This window comes from Podarcis melisellensis, assembly GCF_964234715.1.
Source record: "Podarcis melisellensis genome assembly, chromosome: 7".
Taxonomy (NCBI): Eukaryota; Metazoa; Chordata; class Lepidosauria; order Squamata; family Lacertidae; genus Podarcis; species Podarcis melisellensis.
The window spans coordinates 20,143,172-20,163,897 of record NC_138539.1 but is presented as its reverse complement, the minus strand read 5'-3'; the positions used below and the strand labels follow the sequence as shown (position 1 = coordinate 20,163,897).

Here is a 20,726-nt window from a genome sequence, read left to right as displayed (position 1 = left end):
GAATTCCTGTTGCCTTCGAGACCATGTGGTGCCCTTCATATATTACTGGACTCCAACTCCCTTCAGGCCTAGCCAGCATGGGCAACAATCAGGGATGAGTATCTGGTGGGTACCATGCTGGCTACCCCTACTTTAGAGGGTGATTAGTTTTCTTCCATCTGGCAAAAATAAATAAATAAATCCATGTATGCAACTTTAGAGATGAAATTACATGGCACACTGTAACCAGGAAAAAAAAACTCTAAACAGTCTTGCAAATTTGAGATGCCTAGCTCATAGCTAGTGAAGAAAATTAGATTTGAAAATGCACCTTTTTTTTCATAATTTTAGAGCTGCTGCGTTGAGCTGCGTGGCATTCACAGTGTTGTGTTTGGCAAGAGTGGCACTTTTCAATCCATGTTAACATTTTCCCTAAGATACACAGGTTCAAGCACTTTTCTATTGCAAATGCAAAAATGTTCCAGAAATAAGAAAAGGTCGAAGATTTCTTCTGCTCAAAGATATTCAGAGTGCAAGCATTTTACACCAAACTCTCCTAAGACCCCCTTCTGTAAAAACCAGTAGGGATTTTGAATGCAGCCAAAGCTATTTTTAAACTGCAAAAACAATGTCAGAGCAACAGACAAAAAAATGTTCGGAGTCAGAAAGGGCATCCAACATCAGGGAAGAAGAATTTCATATTTATTTGTGTATTTTGAAAATGTATGAAAGATAGTAGGGCAGGGTCTTAATAACTTGCAGGATCATATTGGATAACACAGAAAAACACAGCAAAAACAGGGCCACCAATATCAGAGCTAAAAAGGCATGATGGTGAGCTGGTTTGGGCACATAATATTAAACCATAGATAAGTGTTTGTGAATGAGCTGCAGTGGCTCATATGCTGGTGACCATAAGAACACTTTTGGAAGCTTCCACAGGTTTTGATTGCTTGCCATACCATCTGAATCCATACAAACTGTGGTTGATCTTAACTGTGGTTAGTAAAATCCAACCAACTTCAAGCCATGGTTTATGAAGCCAGCCATTAATCATAGTTAAGGTCAATCACTGCTTACGGTTCAGCTGACTTTCTAAATGGCAGTTAATCTAAAACGAAAGCAGAACCTTCTATCTCCCCCTTTGCAGCTGTGCCAGAGCTTGCTAAAGCTCATGTTCATGCTAAGTAGCAATGTAATGCAAAGTGGCAATTGACAAGTGGAAAAGAAAACCAGAATACTGAGCCTTGCATGACCCTCTTACAAGCTAGAGTGTCCTAGAGGAGGACATGGCTGGAACCCGGAACAGGATCCTGTTTGGAAGTGAGAATACAATGCAAAATTGAGGGATAATTCCCATTTGCATGTCCTACCACTGAGCTTTGACTCCTCCCCACCAACACAACTTTTAAGATGAAGCTAGAGAGGCATTTGCCAGAAGTACTTTGCAAGGAAGAGACAGTAACTGGGTTATCTCATCCAACATGCAGCGCAGTGGAAGTGAAGAGAATCACATCACCTGCACTGACCAGATTGAGAGAATCTGTGGCCCTCAAGACTCCAGCTCACATCAGCCTCATCCAATGGTCGTGGATGATGCAAACTGAAGTCCAACAACATCTGGAGGTCCATCACTGAACTAGCTAAATCAGGAAAGCATGGTTAACTCCTTCCCATCTTCAAAGGTCCCCCCAACCTTCATTGACTGCGGGGCCAGCTCACAGCAGGGGCTCATATTTCTCTCCAGCCCCAATGCCACTGCTGCAGATAGCCAGGGCACCAACATTGCAGCTGTTGGTCAAGAGGAGTCAGGTGACACAAATAGGATTACAGTGGTACCTCTGGATACGAACGGGATCCATTCCGGAGCCCCGTTCGCATCCTGAGGTGAATGCAACCCGCATCTGCATGTGCGCAGGTCGCCACTTCCGCGCATGACATCATTTTGAGCATGCGCGAGCAGCGAAACCCGGAAGTAACGTATCTGTTACTTCCAGGTCACCGCAGAGCGCAACCCAAAAGCACTCAACCTGGAGCAACTTCAACCCGAGGTATGACTGTACAAGTAAAGGGTTCAACACAGTGCATTACTATGCTTCAGTATATCCTGACTCATCTACTGTCAGATCTTTCATTACTGCTTAATGGCCCTCCAGCTGTTTTGGAAATACAATTCCCATCATCCCTGGTCGCTGGTCCTGTTCGCTAAGGATGACGGAAGTTGTAGTCCAAAAACAGCTGGAGGGCCAAGTTTGGCCACCACTGGCTTAAAGACAGAAAGGAACTTGAGGGCTGAGACAGCTGGAATGAAGGAAAAAAATGAGTATAACAAATCAAATGTTAATGATAATGATTATTGTATTTATACCCTGGCCATCTGGCTGGGTTGCTCCAAAATATGGAATATTCAGGAGGAAACAGACAAAAGCTTAATGTGAGAATTAAAATTCATTCATTTTTTTCTTAGGATGCATGGTTTAATTGCACTATACTACTGATTATATTAGATTTAGGGATGAAACAGGAAAACACACAGAGAAATACTGAAGTGTATTATTGCTTCATTAATAATACAAAGCATAATGTTGCTGTTATTGTATGAGGTCACATTATTTGGATTTAAAAGACAAAACAAAGCAATCAGTACAATTCCTAAAAATAAATAAAGGGTGGTACTTAACTATGTTTTACTCAGAGCAGACACATTGAAATTAGTGGGCCTACTTTGATCATGCTTATCAGTTTCACTGAGTATACCCTGAGTAAGACACACCTGAATGGAGTCATGCATTTCACTCCCATGTCTCAAACATGATGGCAAGATTTATGAGTGCAGCAGTACCTCAGGTTAAGTACTTAATTCGTTCTGGAGGTCCGTTCTTAACCTGAAGCACCACTTTAGCTAATGGGGCCTCCCGTTGCCACCACGCCGCTGCTGCATGATTTCTGTTCTCATCCTGAAGCAAAGTTCTTAACCCAAGCTACTATTTCTGGGTTAGTGGAGTCTGTAACCTGAAGCATCTGTAACCTGAAGCGTCTGTAACCCGAGGTACCACTGTATACAAATCCAAGCAGTCTCATACCCTGAGATTTCAAAAGAAGTTATTATCCAGTACATTTATCCAAAGGCAGTTTCATTAGACATAAAGGGTTTGTTTGCATATAATGCTAAACTGTGGCATAGCCAGCATTGTTCTGTGCACACAACTTAGGGAAACTTGTATCCAAACGTATTCTGCTGGTGTGAGAGCTTGACTACTTTGTGCTCTGAAATCAAAGCATGAAAACTTCCAAGAATTTCAATAGTTTTGTGAGAAGTTATCATAAAGTGCATGAAATTAGGCAGAGCTTACCTGGAAACTTTCGCACCAAAGAAAAAGGACTGGAGCTAGGTTGCAATTATAAGTACACTTATAAGTACACATAAGACCCGCTGGACACAACTGGATTTACTTCGGAGTCATGAACAAAATTACCCGAGTTCAAGTCCCACTGACGCGCATGGGGAATTGTGGAGAACTGCAAGACTATCTTGGAAGCGACAAAAGGGCATTTCAAGTTAAGCAAGAAGTTCCAGAAAGAGAATTTAATTCATCATGTCAAACTGACATTTCAAAAAATGAGCGCATACTCAGCACCAGAACCAAGATAAATAAAACGGTAACATAAATCATGAGTTCAGAACACAAAACAGTGCAAGCTCCCATTGAAATTAAACAGGAGTTGCCCAACATCAGAGCTCAAGGCACAGAACAGATAGCAGGTGTATTTCTTCTGCTCAGAGAGATGGGGAGAACCAGTGGCGTTTCTTTCTGGAGGGATGCAGGGGGGCGCATACCCCTAAACATTTTGTGAATCTTTGTACTTCTGTCCATTTACTGTATTTATTTTTCCCAAATTGAACTATAAAATGGTGATTTTCTTGAGTCAAAATGAGAGTATCCCTAAACATTTTTTTAGAACAAAAGCACTGGGAAGAACGGATTCTGATCTCAAAAATATACAGTGGTACCTCGGGTTACCTACGCTTCAGGTTACATACACTACAGGTTACAGGCTCCACTAGCCCAGAAATATTACCTCAGGTTAAGAACTTTGCTTCAGGATGAGAACAGAAATCGTGCAGCAGCAGCACAGCGGCAGCAGGAGGCCCCATTAGCTAAAGTGGTGCTTCAGGTTAAGAACGGACCTCCGGAACGAATTAAGTACGTAACCAGAGGTACCACTGTATGAACACTTACAAAAAATTGTAAGTGTACCAAGCAAGAGGTTTGTTTCAGATAATTACCTCCCCCCCCCCACCATCGGCAGGGAACCTGTGGCCCTCAGTGTTGCTGGACTCCAATTCCCATCAGCCCCAGACAGCATGGCCAGTGGTCAGGGATGATGGGAGTTGTAGTCCAACAACATTGGAAGGGACACAGGTTTATGACCTAAGGGAAGAAAGAAGTTCCAATGGATAATAAATTTACAGACGATTGAGGCTTGCACTTGGAATTGCTTGGGAATTCTAAGAAATGGGAGAGGAACCAATGCACTTTTGACATCAGTGGTTCAAGACAGGACAGTTTTGAAAGGTTCAACCTACCAACTTGATTCAAAATAGCATCTGATAGCATCCAAACACCAGATGAAAAACTGTTCCTTGATCTCAGGAACCATCATGTAAAATGAATGCCTGGCGTGCTCTGGTCCATGGGGGTCACGAAGAGTCGGACATGACTAAACAACAACAAATCTTTAGAGGTGTCCAAAGCACAGCGTCCAGACAACTGGAGATTCTTTTAGGAAGGAATGACTACAATGTATTGGAGTTGTCTACAAAAGTATCGTCTTATGTTCTCCACCCTCACCAATAACTTAGTTTTGAAATTACAGATTTGAAAAAAAGAAACATGAAAGGAAACTCACTTGAACATCTGTTCATGTCTGGGGCTCGCAGACCGTAGTACCCTGGCGGGCAGGAATTCAAGCATTCCCCATATTGCCTCATTCCTTCCCTTCGGAGAAAGAAGAACAACTTATGCTGACATCTGATGCATCCATTGTCCTTTGAGCAAGACAAACAGCCTTTGCAAATTGGATTTGGTCCATAGTTGGCTGTGGAATTAAAAAAGAAGACGACGACAACAACAGTATTAGAACCCAAAAATAAGCATGTGGCAATATTTATCTTCCCTTTAAAAGCCTGCATAGAGGAAAAACAACAACTGAAGGAGAGGACAGGGAACTTCAGCAGACATGATAGCGAAGTGGGCACTTCCAATTTGCTTTGGAAGTGAAAGCTCCATTCACTTCCCCTCCCCCCCCCCCCAACGCCATGTGGTATAGTTTAACAAGCCAAAAATTATTACTATACGTGCATAATACTAAATGAAGTTGGAGAGCAACTTAAGCAGTCAGTGGACAGTGGTGGTCTTCTTGTGTACAAATCGTAACAGCAACAATAAGGATTGGGTTCAAAGGAGGAAAGTGGTTTTTACTTCAGCATAAGCCCACCTTTTCCCCCACAGCTGCATCTGCAGTCTAAATTTGAGGTCAGTTAATCTGTCATAATATGGTGTAGCACTAAATTAATCTCTTGCTGCACTTGCAGAATGTTGCTGAGCACAGAAAAGCACAAGTTTTAAGCTCCACCATCCGCTCTTGTGCTAGTGGACAGAGAACAGTGGATTTAATTTGAAAATTAAAACTAAGAGAACATTCTTTCCTTTTGTGATATTTTTAAAAGAATGTGTAATTTTAAAAAAAAAGCATCTAACTGTTCTTTTCTAGTTAGAAGATGGCCAGAAATAAAAATCTACACCTGTGAAACTAGCATTCCCCGTTGATTTCAATGGGGCGTAACTTAAGTCTGGATCCAACCCACTGTTACGTATTCAGGAGGAAAACAAGCAAAAAATGGAGGGCTGAAAGTGGCTCCACATGGGAGCAGACAAATTCCTGTAGGCCAGGTCTATCAATGGCTATTAGTCATGATGGAAATATGGAACTTTCATAACCAAAGGCAGATTGCCACTAAATACCAGTTGCTGGGGAGGTAGGAGCAGAAAAGGACTATGACTTTCCAACTATGTTTCTGGGCCATAAACATGCCAGTTTAGATCTTGTTTTTGAGAGTTTCCTACCACCAATTTCATTTCTATATCCCAGCTTCTTGGTAGCCCTCCAATAAATCTTTATCTTATGATGGGACTTTGGATCAGCCAGGGTCTTGAAAGGAGAATCCTTTAAGTCTTAAAAGTTTAAGATGTGCGCCAAGAAGACAACCAGATTAATCCATACAAGGTTTATTAAGTGAAATTCTAGCATAAATAGATCAGTGGAAATTAAAGCCGGCATTAGATAAGACTAATGAGCAAAGACAGAAGCTGCAAAAATAAAGGCTTATGGATTACTGGCTTCTAATGCTTATTTAACAGCAGGCCGCATGTAGCTCTTCTGTGGCTCTTGCGCATTTTGAACATTACTTAATGCAGCTTGGAAAGCATTGCCTGTTAAGGGCCTGAAGACGAGACAACCGCTTGCTTAATGGGCATGTGCTGTGGCAGGAACCCACGGCCTGGAGCTGATATTCCAGTTCTCTGTAGCCAACCATAAAGACTCTCCTCAGGCCTCTGTACTCTCCTTGAACATTTGGCCTGTCTTTCCCTTGCACTATCTTCTCTTTGAGCCCCCCGTCCCCCAAATCAAGCGGTATATAAATTTTATGAAATAAAATAAACAAACGTACCCATCTCTGTATCAGAGCGTACACTACTTTTTTAACATCTGAACTGTTGTGCACACAGGTATACAGACTGTACACTTGTTGAATGTTGCATGTGAATGCTTTTATGAGTGCACAGCTTAGCTACTTGTGTACACAGATGGAACATAATGGAACACCTCTAAGGAAGTGTCACTTTGTAAACTAGGAAGGGGGGAAATGGAGACTCTTTTGATTCCCAGGGGCTGATGGGTTTTAAAACCTTTCTTCCATGTCCCACCTTGTACCTATCTTCACTTAACACTTTCAACTGGGAACTTGAAGGACAACCCATTGCAAAAGAAAGACAGGCCAAATCAGTTTCCTGACAACAAACCCATTCTTAAAAACCTTTCCTCTATCCTCATTTTTAACACAGAACTGTATTTACCCGATTATTCATGGCTATCGGTAGAGCATGGGTAAATAAGTAGTATGATTGTTCTTATGAGTATAAAATTAGTAACAAGTCATTGTGCTTCATATAAATGCATTCAAAATATCACTGTATTTGTCCATACACAATCTATGTCTTAAAGCAATCTATTTGTATGTTGCAGGAGTAGTCAAGCCTTCTATCCATAGTACAAAGGGGGGCATGGTATTATCTTTCCAATGAATCAATATCAGTCTTCAAGCAGAAGTCAGAGAGTTAAGAAACAGAAGAGGATGCTGAACTAGAGAGACCTTTGGCTATCATGTTTTTATAGCATCCTACAGGAAGGCATGGATACACAGGAACATTCCTGCAGGGAGTTGAAGATCACACTGGGCCATTTGTTGCAGACAGCATGTGTGTTTCCTGAGGGAATCCCTGCATTTCTTGGGTGGTTGGAAACATTGGGTATAAGGCTTGTGCCTCTCAATGTTAGAGACATTTAAGTGTTCAGAAATGCACTGGCTGTCACTACAACTAAGTTTAATTGCACACGTGTGCCTAGGGGAGATACACAAAGATTCGTCTCCAAAGTATACGTCCAGATCAGGCTTTCTCAAACTTGGCCTTCCAGATGTTTTGAGACTACAATTCCCATCATCCCTGAGCACCGGTCCTGCTAGCTAGGGATCATGGGAGTTGTAGGCCAAAACATCTGGAGGGCCAGGTTTGAGGAAGCCCGGTCCAGATCAAGAGAAGTAATAGTACCACTCTATTCTGCCTTGGTCAGGCCACACCTGGAATACTGTGTCAAATTCTGGGCACCACCATTTAAGAAGGATGTTGGAACGTGTGCAGGAATGTGTGAAGAGCTAGAACGTGTGCAGAGGAGGGTAACCAAGATGATCAAGGGTCTGGAAACCAAGCCTTACGAGGAACTGAAGAAGCTGGGTATGTTTAACCTGCAAAAGAGGAGACTGAGATAAGATAGAATAGCCATCTTCGCATGGAAGAAGAAGCATGCTTGTTTTCTCCAGCTCTGGAGGGTAAGACTTAGACCAATGGTTTCAGGTCACAAGAAAGGAGATTCCAACTAAACATTCAGAAAACCTTTCTGACAGTAAGAGCTATTTGGCAGTGGAAGAGACTCCCACAAGAGGTGATGGACTCTCCTTCCTTGAAGGTTTTCAAGCAGAGGTTGGATGGCCTTCTGTCATGGATACTTTAGCTGGGATTCCTGTATTGCAGGGGGTTGGCCTAGATGACCCTGGGGGGCCCTTCCAACTCTAAGATTCTATAAGTCTATATACATGGAACTATATCCTGGTTGGCATTCCCAATAACTATTGGCCTTTGCCTATTTCCACTTCTTCCATCACTACTCCCCACACCCTTCCATGTATCCCGCTAAATACAACCTGCACATTGTTGCCATGTACTTATGTCTCAAATATTGAAAACTAAATTTGTTTTTGTCAAGTCTTTTAATATCTGAAATATTTCAGCTTGCTGCTCTGGACCAGCGTTAGTCTCACATGCAGGTGAATAAACAGAGATTTAATTTTTTCCCCTTTGATGGCTTGTTTATTTTGTCTTTTATTGTAAGTTTCAACTTTTTCCAAGCCCCAAAATCTGCAGGGATCCAAAGATGTGGCAGTCCAACAAAAACACAAGCCCAACACCAGATCTACCCAAACAGCAAAAGGCGAAAACAGACACATTTAAAAAACTGAAGCAAAGAGCAACACTTAAAGTCAAGACGTGCAGAGGCATAAGGAGGAAACCCAATAACATGAACTGGTGTTGGCTACTTTACGCTTGGGACTCATTAGTCATAAAGCTAAATGAGAAACTGAACAAAAAGCAGGCAGGGGTTGTACATTTAGGGAGGGCTGGCGGACACTGTTCAACATGATTTCATAGCTGCCCCAAAGCTAGATTTGAGTAGTTGAAAACACAGAGGAAAGGAGAAATTTGGGGAAATTGCTGCACCAGCTTGAGAGACTTCGTGTATCCAGCTCCACCTTCACATTTCATAATAAATTAATAATAATAATAATAATAATAATAATAATAATAATAATAATAATAATTGCATTTCTATACTACCCTTCATCCGAGGGCAGTTATGTTTACAACATAAAAACACAAAAAACACAGAACATCGTAAAAACAACACACTTTTAAAGGCCATAGATTGTTTAATTAGCCAAAAGGCTGGGAGAAGAGGAATGTGTTTGCCTGATATGAAATGAAGGCACCAGGGAACCCTTCCTGGGGCGAGCATTCCACAAGTGGGGAGACACCACAGAAAAGCCACCATTCTCATGTTGCCAGCCTCCGGACCTCATGTAGATGAGGCACACAAAGATGGGTGCACCTAGCAAAGTATTTTCTGCCCTGCATAGAAGCAGGTGAGTCTTCTACATCAACTGTTACCTTGATCCTTTTAGTGGCAGATGACAGGAACTGAATATGTGGCATTCTTCATGCAAAGCTGAGAGTTATGGACCTTTCCCTTTGGGACAGAATAAGCCAACTGGGGGTAGGTGCTGGATGTATATCTAACCTATTTGCCCATTCTGTTTTCACACCATGCTTCTCTTGCCAAACCCGCACATACTTAGTCTTCCCTAAGGGAGAGCAGATACGCCACTCAAACCTTCACACCCTGAAAGCTGCTCCCCAAGCAATGATGGACACCAACTTGGATGCCCTTAAAAGAAGACCAGGCAAATTCCTGGAGGATTGTTGGCATCCATCTGTCTCGAGAGACAATAGAGTGCACCTCTAGGGGTGAAGTCAAACCACTGCATTAATAGCAATAGTGACTTTCCCGGGGCGCAAGCCTGGGCAGTGTGTATGGAGGTCCTGGCTGCCCAGACAACAAGACTTCGTTCTTGGCCCCACTGATGTGGTCCAAAGGAACACAAGCAATACACCTGACAACAGCTTGGCTGCAGGAGTTGCCAGAAAGAGGCGTACAAAGTGCCACCCAACCACCTTAGGGACTCCACTCCAGATTTGTGCAGAGTTTACTCCTTAGCCTTTTCGTCTCCTGAAGGTATTCCACAAGGCAGCAGAAGTTTAGGATCTGAGTTTCCTTCTCCTAGATGGGATGCCTTCCCACATGACAAGCTCCATCTGCCCCTCGCTTCCCTCTACACCTTTTTGACCATTTGACCTACTGTTGGTTTTGTCTGCTCAATCCGCCCGAGCCTGTCTTTGGGGTTTGAGACCCATTGCATGAAGGCCATCAAATGATTACCAGTCATGGTGGCTATGTTCTAAATCAACTGCCAGAGACCTCTGATTGCCAGCTGCTGGGATTCATGAGTGGCAAGAGTGCTGTTGCTTTGGGGCTCTCCATAGGCATCTGTTTGGCTACTGTGGAAACAGCCTGCTGGACTAGATGGGCCCCTAGCCTGATCTAGCAGGCCTCTTCTTCTGCTCTCATGACAGGAGCAGTTCACACTGGGGCTGAGCTATGTTGGCAGATGATTCTCCCAAACGATATCTATTCTATTCTTAGGAGGGACAACTTCCTGCATTTCCGTTTCAAATGATGCCAAACGGGATGGTAGGAAGCTCACCGGGTGATGTGTCCTGCGTCTACACAGATAAAACTATACTATTCAAGTAAATGTAAATAATGGTTTTATTGTCATTGCATTAGGTCATAACAAATCAGCTGCAGAATTAGAGGAAAACAGATATGCATGGCCTGAAAACCAAATAACTGAAAGAGTAGGGTGTCCCTGGAGTTATTTATCACTGACAGGGGATTATTTCTGAGCATCATTGTGGTTCAGAAATAAGCTGAGCAACTTCATGATGTTTGTGGGGAAGTAGCTGAGCTGACTTACAACCCTGGGAGGGGTCATTCCTTGTCAGAGCGGTGTTGTTGAGTTTATTTTTGCTAGCTCTGCTATGGCTTTATTAGCAAAAAAATTCCAGATACTACCAGAGGATGGTGTAATGGGCTGCACATGAAGTCAACCACCATGGAGCTGAGTCAATGCAGTATACAGAGATGGAGAGGGGTGCGTCAGTGATGAGGCTGGCACGGTGCAAATTTGCCAGCAGAATTGGCTGCCCCAGTGCATCTGCGCTGTGCCAACCTTGCCAAAGCCGAACCCTTCGTCTGCTGCAGCAACTCATCTCGGATAGAGCTCAGGTGAGCAGTGCAGCCCCACTGCACCATCCTCTGCAGCCAGTTAGAAAACATCTACAAATAAAGGGGAAATTAAAAATTATGCATCTTTTGGAAGCAGTGGGTTGCAACCAGCATTGCTGCTCCACTCCTGCAACTGACTTTCGCAGTGCAAATTCCTAAGCAGGGACGCTTGTGCCCTCAAAATGTTCTCCAGAAGGTTGGGAGGTCCTGTGGAGCATGTCTGGCAGAAGGAAAGACGGGGCGAGGAGAGGAAGGGGAAGTTCCACCGTGCAAGTGCTGGATATGACCTCGTCGTTTTTACGTTTTTATTCTTAAAAGTGCTGCTAGGTTCAAGACAAGGCATGTGCAAGTGTGAGTGAGAGACGATGTATCTGTTTTGTAAGGCTATAGCTGATAGTCCGTTGCGCTGGGGCTTCAGGCGGGCCAGAAAAACTAACACAAATCATCCTTACAGGCCAAGGAAAACACTGAAACAGCAGTTAAGCTTGATTACAAAACAGCGCCGAGTTAAAAGTGGGTAGCAAGTAAAAACGCTATCCCACGAGGACTCTAGCAAAATAAAATAAAATAAAGTAATTGCTCCATTCTTAGGATAGCCTTAGACCCAACAGGAAATCCAAATTGCCCGATTTCTTTCCCCCCGCCTCACTCCACCGCCAAAAAAAGTTTTGACTTTCAGTTCAAAGTACTTCATTTGTATCAAAGTCAGGCTGGTGTAGATCACTTTGAAACTCCCACCCTTTTCACTAAGAGTCTAATTATGACTGCTTTGAAGCTAAATGCCATGGATATATAATGCATGGGCCTTCCCTTTGGATCCATCTTCCTTTTGAACTCCTCCTTACCTCTTGTGCACCAGCAGTTAAAGTGTGAGTGCAAAATGGAAGGGGTCTATAATTAGCAAAAGGGAAGGGAAATCCCTCGAGATGTTGTTTTTAAAAAGTGTCCTTGAGAACATGCGCTCCTTACAGCTTACTATTTAGTTAAAACACTCAGAACATGAGCTTAACACAGACAAGCTACATTTAAAAAAATAAAAAATTAGCGTCTCTTAAAACCTTTCTAAAGTCTCTATTTCCTAAAGGAAACAAGGACCTCGCCAACTTTAATTATACTTTCCTCCAACTGGAACACTCCATAAGTCTTAAATCCCTTACTTACTTTTTATTGCCAGTAATTAGGCAGAGCAGAAGTTGCCTTTCCAAAAGACAAAAGCTGTTTAAACATTAGGAATTAGGAGGAATCAGATAACCTACTTCAGCTAATGCATCTTTTTTCTAAGCTCTTTTAGACATTAAAAGCAACAACTTGGTTTTCCTCGAATGATATTTTAGGCCACAAACTTGTCCCGGATAAACAAAGTTTTAAATATTTGTGTATCGTTTATATAGTCTTATTCCCGAGAGATATTTAAACAAACTTAAATCCAGGCTGCCTATTTGCAAGGAGTTAATCTGATGAGATGAAGGCTAAAATGTACTAATAAAACCTTTGTGTTTTTAAGAGCCTAATATTGTGCTAGGTGCATTACAAATTACAAACAAGACCCCACCGGAATAATAAAACCTACAGAATGACTTGACTGGCACCTGACCTTAGAATAATTTAGCTCCCCTGTGCAATGTCTGATCACAACTGAGTGCCTTATTTGTACAAGATTTTTAAGATTTACTTCCATACAGGAGAGAACCTCTATCCACATGTAACTGAACCCACAGAAAGCACTGTTCTGCATTGGAAACACTGCTCAGAACAGGTGTGGGCAGCCTGTGGCCCTCCAAATCTTGAGGAACATCAACTCCCAGCATCCACAACCAGAATGACCAATGGCTAGGGATCATGGGAGCTGTAGTTCAGCAGCATCTCGAGGCCCAGAGGTCACCCACCCTGGGAATGATTCCTCAGATTTCAAACAGCTCTTTGCTCAGTAACATGTTTACAATCCTGAGGAACATACAGGGAAATGAGTGAAATAATTTTGGTCTTGTTTAAGAGAAATGGATCTGCACAGGACACCAAGGGGGTGGGGAGACTGTATACTGGACATGCTTCAATGGGAACCCCAATAACCTATGTTACATTTTTCATACTCTGTGCTAGACTTAAGTCTGTTCCGCTCTGCATACACGGTCTAACACTGCACCAATGCAACAGGAGAGATTTGAATAACTGCAGATGCAATAGCATCATAGTTATCCCTCCGGCACCTAGATGAATATTTATTTTATTTTATATTTTGCTCTCTCAAGAAGTTCTGGGTAGCATCTGCTGGAAAACAGAATTCATGAGGATCTCAAGTAAATGCAATTGCCCAGTGGAAACCTCTACCCCAGAAGCCAGTTAATAGGTATCTTTCTTGGCAGGATCCAAGAAAGGTCGTTCATAAGGGACTGGCAATAACGTTGCCTGCTAAACAGGCTCATTAATGCAGGGGTAGCCAAAATGGAGCCCTATAGATGTTGTGGGGCTCCAACTCCATCAGCCTTAGCCAATATGGCCAATGGTCAGGATTGATGGAAGTTATAGTTTGAACAAATCAGGATGGCATTGGCTATTCCTGGATGAATGGCCCATACTTTTCCTGCATGCATAAAGAAGTCAATCACTGAATATAGGCCACCTGAAACATAAAGTAAGGCTGAAAAGGAAACTTCTGCAGTTCCCCAGAAGGTACTAACTTTCGACTTAATATACTTTATGATGCCCAAGTTGTCTACAAAATCTCAGGGTAGATGTGGCCAAAGCTGTTGGCCACATAACTTCAATTATAGTCTAGACATGCAGATGGGCACAGGTCAGAGTGACATGATGTCTGAACCTAGGTGCCCGAGGGCACATTTTAAGTTGGCACTCCAAATCCAATTTTGAGAAAAATTTCAAGCATTGCCGTCATTTGAGACATATTCGGGGCCTATTCAAGAAAAAAACAGGAAAAGCTGACACATTCTTAGACATGGCATTGTAAAAATCTAACCCACCTGCCAACACTTCTATACGTTAAGTGGGAAAATCTGGCATGGTGATTAAGACATTTCCTATTTACTGGCTCTTTCAATCCCTTTATACCTAATGCTCAAAGCTAAGCTTCGATCCAACTAAGAAAGGTAGATTCCTCCAGCCCTTTAGGGCAAGGCCTTGCAAAAAGCTTGGTTGCAGCGTACAAAGCTCTCAAGCACCAGGTTTCGAAGCCATGCTAATGATGGCTTTTTGGCTTCTCAGCCAAAGGATATCCACCCAAATTCAGTAAACAATATTCCCGTAGTCATATGTCCAGCTGAACAGCAGCTTGTGACGGGATAGAGCTGGCAAATGCCAAAATGTCAGGCAAATTTGGAAAAGTGCCAGGCATGTACAACAGATGCATCGGGGGAGATGAAGGATATTGACGGGAAGCCAGGCAGGAGTGTGAAATATGGGGAGCATGGGAGGAAGGAAGTGGCACTCACGTGAAAAGAAAGGAGGAAGGGAAAAACACAAACATGGTTTGGAGTCAATGAAGAATATGGAAAGGCAGAAGTGCTGAAAACAGTGTCAGAAACTCAAATATATAAGCTAGGTGCCAAATGGCTCCTTAAACCAAGGATATAGTTGCCAAAATGGAATGTCTAGTTGCCATTTTGGGGTAAGATGGCTCTAAAGTCTTAGATGATGGGGACTGATTATCAGTTAAACATCTGGCTAGTTCAGGTGACAACCTTGGGAACGTTAAGTTTAAGAACAATGAGAACTTTAAAAATCACTTGACAGTCCGCATCTATATTGGCCTATTCCTACCTCTTTTTCTTAATGGTGGCATGGACCATTCATAACATCAGAATATTCTTCACAACTGTGGGGTAAGTGAAGACAAGCTGTAACCATTAGCTGTAATATCGTTCGCAGCTCCTGTTCAGGCTACACAGAATAAGCATGTGGGTTCCAGAAATTCATTCAGATTGTGCAGATAAAATATAACTGATAGAATTCTACAGGATGGGGGATTATTGTGTGAAAACAATCCAGATCCAATGATCCTCAGATGGTGCAGATGTCAGGCAGCATCCTGGAGCCCAGGCATCTTCACCTGGTCACAAGTGGCCGATAGCTAGGTACAAAAAGCGCCTGGCCAATTTTGAACACTGGCTGCAAGCACCATGGCTGTTTGCTAACATCAGGGGTGTGGAACTGGATCTGGGTGGTGGGCCAAGTCATTACCTCCCCCCACTCCATGCCCATGACCAAATATGGAAGAAGTGTTGGGCACCTGTCAGTCACCTGATCTCATAATGATGTAAAAGGTAGAAGAAGAAGAGTTTGGATTTGATATCCCGCTTTATCACTACCCCAAAGGAGTCTCAAAGTGGCTATCATTCTCCTTTCCCTTCCTCCCCCACAACAAACACTCTGTGAGGTGAATGGGGCTGAGAAACTTCAGAGAAGCATGACTGGCCCAAGGTCACCCAGCAGCTGCATGTGGAGGAGGGGAGACGTGAACCCGGTTCCCCAGATTACAAGTCTACCGCTCTTAACCACTACACCCCACTGGCTCTCCAGCCCAGTCGCGAACGACTCTGGGGTTGCAGTGCTCATCTCACTTTACTGGCCAAGGGAGCCGACGTTTGTCCGCAGACAGCTTCCGGGTCATGTGGCCAGCCTGACTAAGCCACTTCTGGTGAAACCAGGGCACTGTTTACCTTCCCACCGGAGCGGTACCTATTAATCTACTTGCACTTTGACGTAGTTTTGGTAACTGCTAGGTTGGCAGGAGCAGTGACCGAGCAACGGGAGCTCACCCCATCGCGGGGATTTGATCCGCTGACCTAGGCTCAGTGGTTTAGACCACAGCGCCACCCGCGTCCCTAATATAATGATGTAAAGTGACCCCTTTTTTGCTCACATGGTATGAAATGAAATCATGCAGGCGAATGCACAGCTGTAAAGCCCTTTGCAGTGACCTCCACAAGACCAAGTGATCAGGCGGTTGGGAAACCCCTTTGCACATCATGCCACAAACTATTGTGACAGAGTGCTCTGCAATGTGTTGTGGAAGACCTGACAATCAGCTGGTTTGCAGGGCCTTCTAAAGCGGGGCTTTGCCAGTGTTGCTTATCAGCTGGTGGGCTGTGTCTACAAACCACTTTTGACTGAGTCAAGATTTTACCTGCCTCATCGGACAGGTGAGTGTGGAGTCAAAAAAAGGAAGGAACTACCTAGGAAGCTGGTGGACTCTCCCTCATCTGAGTTTTTAAAGAGGTTGGGTGGTAATCTGTCAGGGATTCTTTAGTCAGCGGTTCTCAACTTGTGGGTCCCCAGATGTTGTTGGACTACAACTCCCATCATCCCTGAGCTCTGGCCTTGCTAGGTAGGGGTGATGGGAGTTGTAGTTCAACAACATCTGGGGACCCACAGGTTGAGAAAGGCTGCTTTAGATGGTTCCTGCATTGCAGGGAGTTGGCCTAAATGATCCATGGGATCCCTTCGAACCTTACAATTCTATGGTTCTATTACATTACAGTGGTATCTCGGGTTAAGTACTTAATTCGTTCTGGAGGTCCGTTCTTAACCTGAAATTGTTCTTAACCTGAAGCACCACTTTAGCTAATGGGGCCTCCTGCTGCTGCTCTGCCGCCCCTGCACGATTTCTGTTCTCATCCTGAAGCAAGGTAATATTTCTGGGTTAGCGGAGTCTGTAACCTGAAGCGTATGTAACCTGAAGCATATGTAACCCAAGGTACCACTGTATTATGAAACTGTGCTTGGTCTAATTTTAGCTGTTTCCCCATTTCCTTTGTTTTAAACCAGTTTGAGCTGATGCTTTTTGTGGAAAGGCAACATACAAGTAAAACAACGGTGATGAATGAGTTAATAAAATACATTTTGTCATTGCAGGACAGCTCCCAGACTGCATTTTGCCAGTATCTTAACATATGGAACTTCCATGCAGTTTCCCACAACTTCTGTGACAGTTTTGCATTTAACTCATGAGCTCTGCAGAATTAAAACCGGGCATCAGGATGCGTCCATGTTCACAGAACAATAGCCATTGCGTGCAAGAGTTCATCACTACAATGACAAACAAGTGTGTCAAGTTTTGACTTTAAGTTAAACCACTTCCTCAACCCGGCTTCTTGACTATGGAGATGTGTGGGAGAAGAGCCTTCATAAACAAGCCTGCAGAGGGAGGAGTCCACATGATTCAACTCTGAAACAAACTTTACTAATACTGACGTATCAACACACAATGAAAAGCTACGTTGAGCATCTTGACTGCAGCTGTTCAGAAGCGAATGCAAAACGCATCCATTGTATTCCATAAAAATCTAATGATACATATCACACATAATAAAGAGATAATTTCTAGATCACCACTGAACTGGTTGATTTATTCTATTAATCATGATATAATACTTTGAACAACAGTTCGTGAAGTTTAGCTTGCCAATACTTACTGGGCACCCGTAATCTCATCCGTTGATACATTCAGATACCACTTTGCAGTCACAGACATCAGTGCCTGATTGTGTGTATAAAATTTCATTTACTGCTGGAATACAGGGAGCTGACCAAGTCAGACAGGCCATTGGCCCACCAAGCTCAATATTATTCATTTAAACTGGTAGCAGCTTTCCAAGACAGAGGCTGAGAGGGGAGAGTTCTGTTTTTCATTTTATTCCTGAATGCCCTGTTCATTTTATTTTCAATTGTCACAGCAGGCACGTCCAACTCCCAAGAGACTGCAATCTACTCCCAGTATTAAAAAACTGGCAGTGATCTACCCATTATCACTGGAGTGAGGAGGAACGTGCATGGGGTGGGTGGGTGGAAGGAAGGGGAGGATTGCCCAGAGCTCCTGAGGTTTTTTTAGGGGGGAAAGGCCAGAGTTGTTGAGCTTGTTTTAGGGAGGAAACACTAACCATTAACTACAACGCTAACAAGTGCACAAAACAATAAAGCCAACTGATGTTGGCAGTAGACTATAAAAGACTGCCCTTTTGACGCTATGTAGGGACAAAGTGAGGGTGTGTGTGGAAACACTGCTTTTAATCCTATGATCGACCATGATCATCCAGGGATCTACCTGTTGATCGCGGTCGACCAGCTGGACACTGTTGGGATTCGCAGGATACTGAGTAAGTCTGCAGGCTTCAACAGGCTGATGCAATACTCTGTGAAGTGCTGGGTCAGAGTGACTCAGCAGGAGTGTGATTAATGTGATTGGCTATCACCTGTTTTAAAAAGGAAAGCCTGCTCAACAGTGGTTGTGTGGTGGTTGTGCTGTGGTGTGGTGGTGCTGTGGTGGAGAGTATGTGTTTGCCTTAAGGAGCAGGTACTCTGTATGGACTGTTTTTGTAAATACCTGTATATAGCTCACATTAAAAAGACTGCACTGGGAAAAACCTGGGACTCTGAGCGTTTCTGCTAAAAGCGCCGCGAGGAATTCGCGACAGACACCGCTGGTCTACAGCATCATTACTTTCACTTCTCTTCCCCTACTATATCTTTTTTGTTACTTTTTCGTTTCTGTGGACCCGCCCAGACATCCTTTGTGTTCATGACGCTATTGGGGAATCTGTTTGCAAGTGCAAACAGTTTTCAATAATATTTGCACCTGCAAAACAAAAACAGGGTGATCATACTGCTTGTTTCTGGTCAGTGCATATACCATAACTTCCTGATGAAATCCTGTAGCTTTTTCTACCACAAACGTGCTGGCTTATTTTTGTCCCACATTTGTTGTGCTATATAGTCCTCCAGTCAGCAATAATGTAGTTAGATTAGGGAATCATAGAATCGTGCAGTTGAAAGGGACCATGATGGTCAACTAGTCCAACTCCCTGCAATTCAGGAATCTTTTACTCAACATGGGGCTCAAATACACAGCCCTGAAATTAAGAGTCTCATGCTCTACTGACTGAGCTATAGTATCACAGAACAAACTAGGGGAGGATATAACCACTTGCTAATGCACTATTTTTGGCTAATGCACCTGCTGCAGAATATTCATGCAATAAAACACCAGCCTAGAAGGGCCCTACTTTTAATATAATGGATACCAAGGCTGTCATTTGATGTCTATAACTCTGGTCTTTTCCATGTAAATGGGACACTTTTTTAGGCATTGCATTACAAGATGTGTCAAGCTTCAGGCAGGTTGGAGACAAGGACCCCATTTTATAAGCAATCAAAAAGGAGTGACATCTAAGCTTCCCAACTCTACAGTTTTCATGTCTTTTGAGCATTCAGATCTCTCCTACCTACAGAAGGTTCCCTGTATACATCAATTTGTTAAGCAATACAATGCCTCTTGTCTGTTTCAGGAACTCCTATGAGAAATGAATGGGAGAAACAAAAATAAAAGATTTCCATTTGTTTCTTCCATTCATTTTGATATCATTATTAATTTTTGACAAACAAATTGGTTAGGTATCTGCTCTGTTTTTCATTAATTGCGAAAGTGAATGCACACCTCTCCTTCTGGGTTTCAGATAGGCAGAAATACATTCCACACTAAGTCTTAACTAGTGATGGAGACCCCCAATACAGTTTGTTGCCATCACAACCACACTTACGACAGGGTAACCATGATGCAGGTGGCGCTGTGGTCTAGCCACTGAGCCTAGGGCTTGCTGATTAGAAGGTTGGCAGTTCGAATCCCTGCGACGGGGTAAGCTCCCGTTGTTCAGTTCCAGCTCCTGCCAACCTAGCAGTTCAAAAGCACATCAAAGTGCAAGTAGATAAATAGGTACCACTCCGGCGGGAAGGTAAACGGCATTTCCATGCACTGCTCTGGTTTCACCAGAAGTGGCTTAGTCCTGCTGGCCACATGACCCAGAAAAACTGTCTGCGGACAAACGCCGGCTCCCTTGGCCAGTAAAGCGAGATGAGCGCCACAACCCCAGAGCCGTTCGTGACTGGACTTAACTGTCAGGGGTCCCTTTACTTTTAACCATGAATAAGATTGTACTGTTTGAGCAACTTCACTTACTCATTTTTCCACAGAGATTTCTAGCCACAAACATCTAGTCAGGATCTCAACTATTCTTCCTTATACTCCATGAACAGGAAACACCCATTTCATTTAATGCATTATTCTACTCAATTTATGGGTGACAGGATTGCTAGAGCTGGCCACACAAAATGTTAGTTGTTTTCAGATCTTCACTGCCTCATATCTGATAAGACAAACTTTGCTATGACTTCAGATGCCTCCAATTTGGCTTTTATGAAAGCATCATTTTCTACCTGCCTTGTACAGAATGCCATGCAGCTCCCATTTCCATTCTGCTGCGCTGCATCTTCAGCTTATTTGTCCCATATGAGGAATGGAAATCAAGTTGGGAATACAATCGATATTCACTATTGCTGTTGTTTTCTGTCCGCAAATGATGTGCAATTACACTTTTCCTCTTTTGCATTCTGTTTCCTTTGCTTTGAAATAAATGGGGTTGTGTGACATAACTTACATA

General features: G+C 43.2%; 1 protein-coding gene across 2 annotated transcripts in view; it reads right to left on the bottom strand.

Annotated features, from left to right (window-relative positions):
• RSPO2 (R-spondin 2) overlaps window positions 1–20,726 on the bottom strand; it is a 102,327-nt gene that overhangs the window by 41,775 nt on the left and 39,826 nt on the right. For both annotated transcript variants that reach the window (XM_081919030.1, XM_081919029.1), the window contains exon 3: window positions 4,891–5,079. In XM_081919030.1, the coding sequence (XP_081775156.1) occupies window positions 4,891–5,079 (189 nt within the window). The remainder of the gene's footprint in view (window positions 1–4,890; window positions 5,080–20,726) is intronic.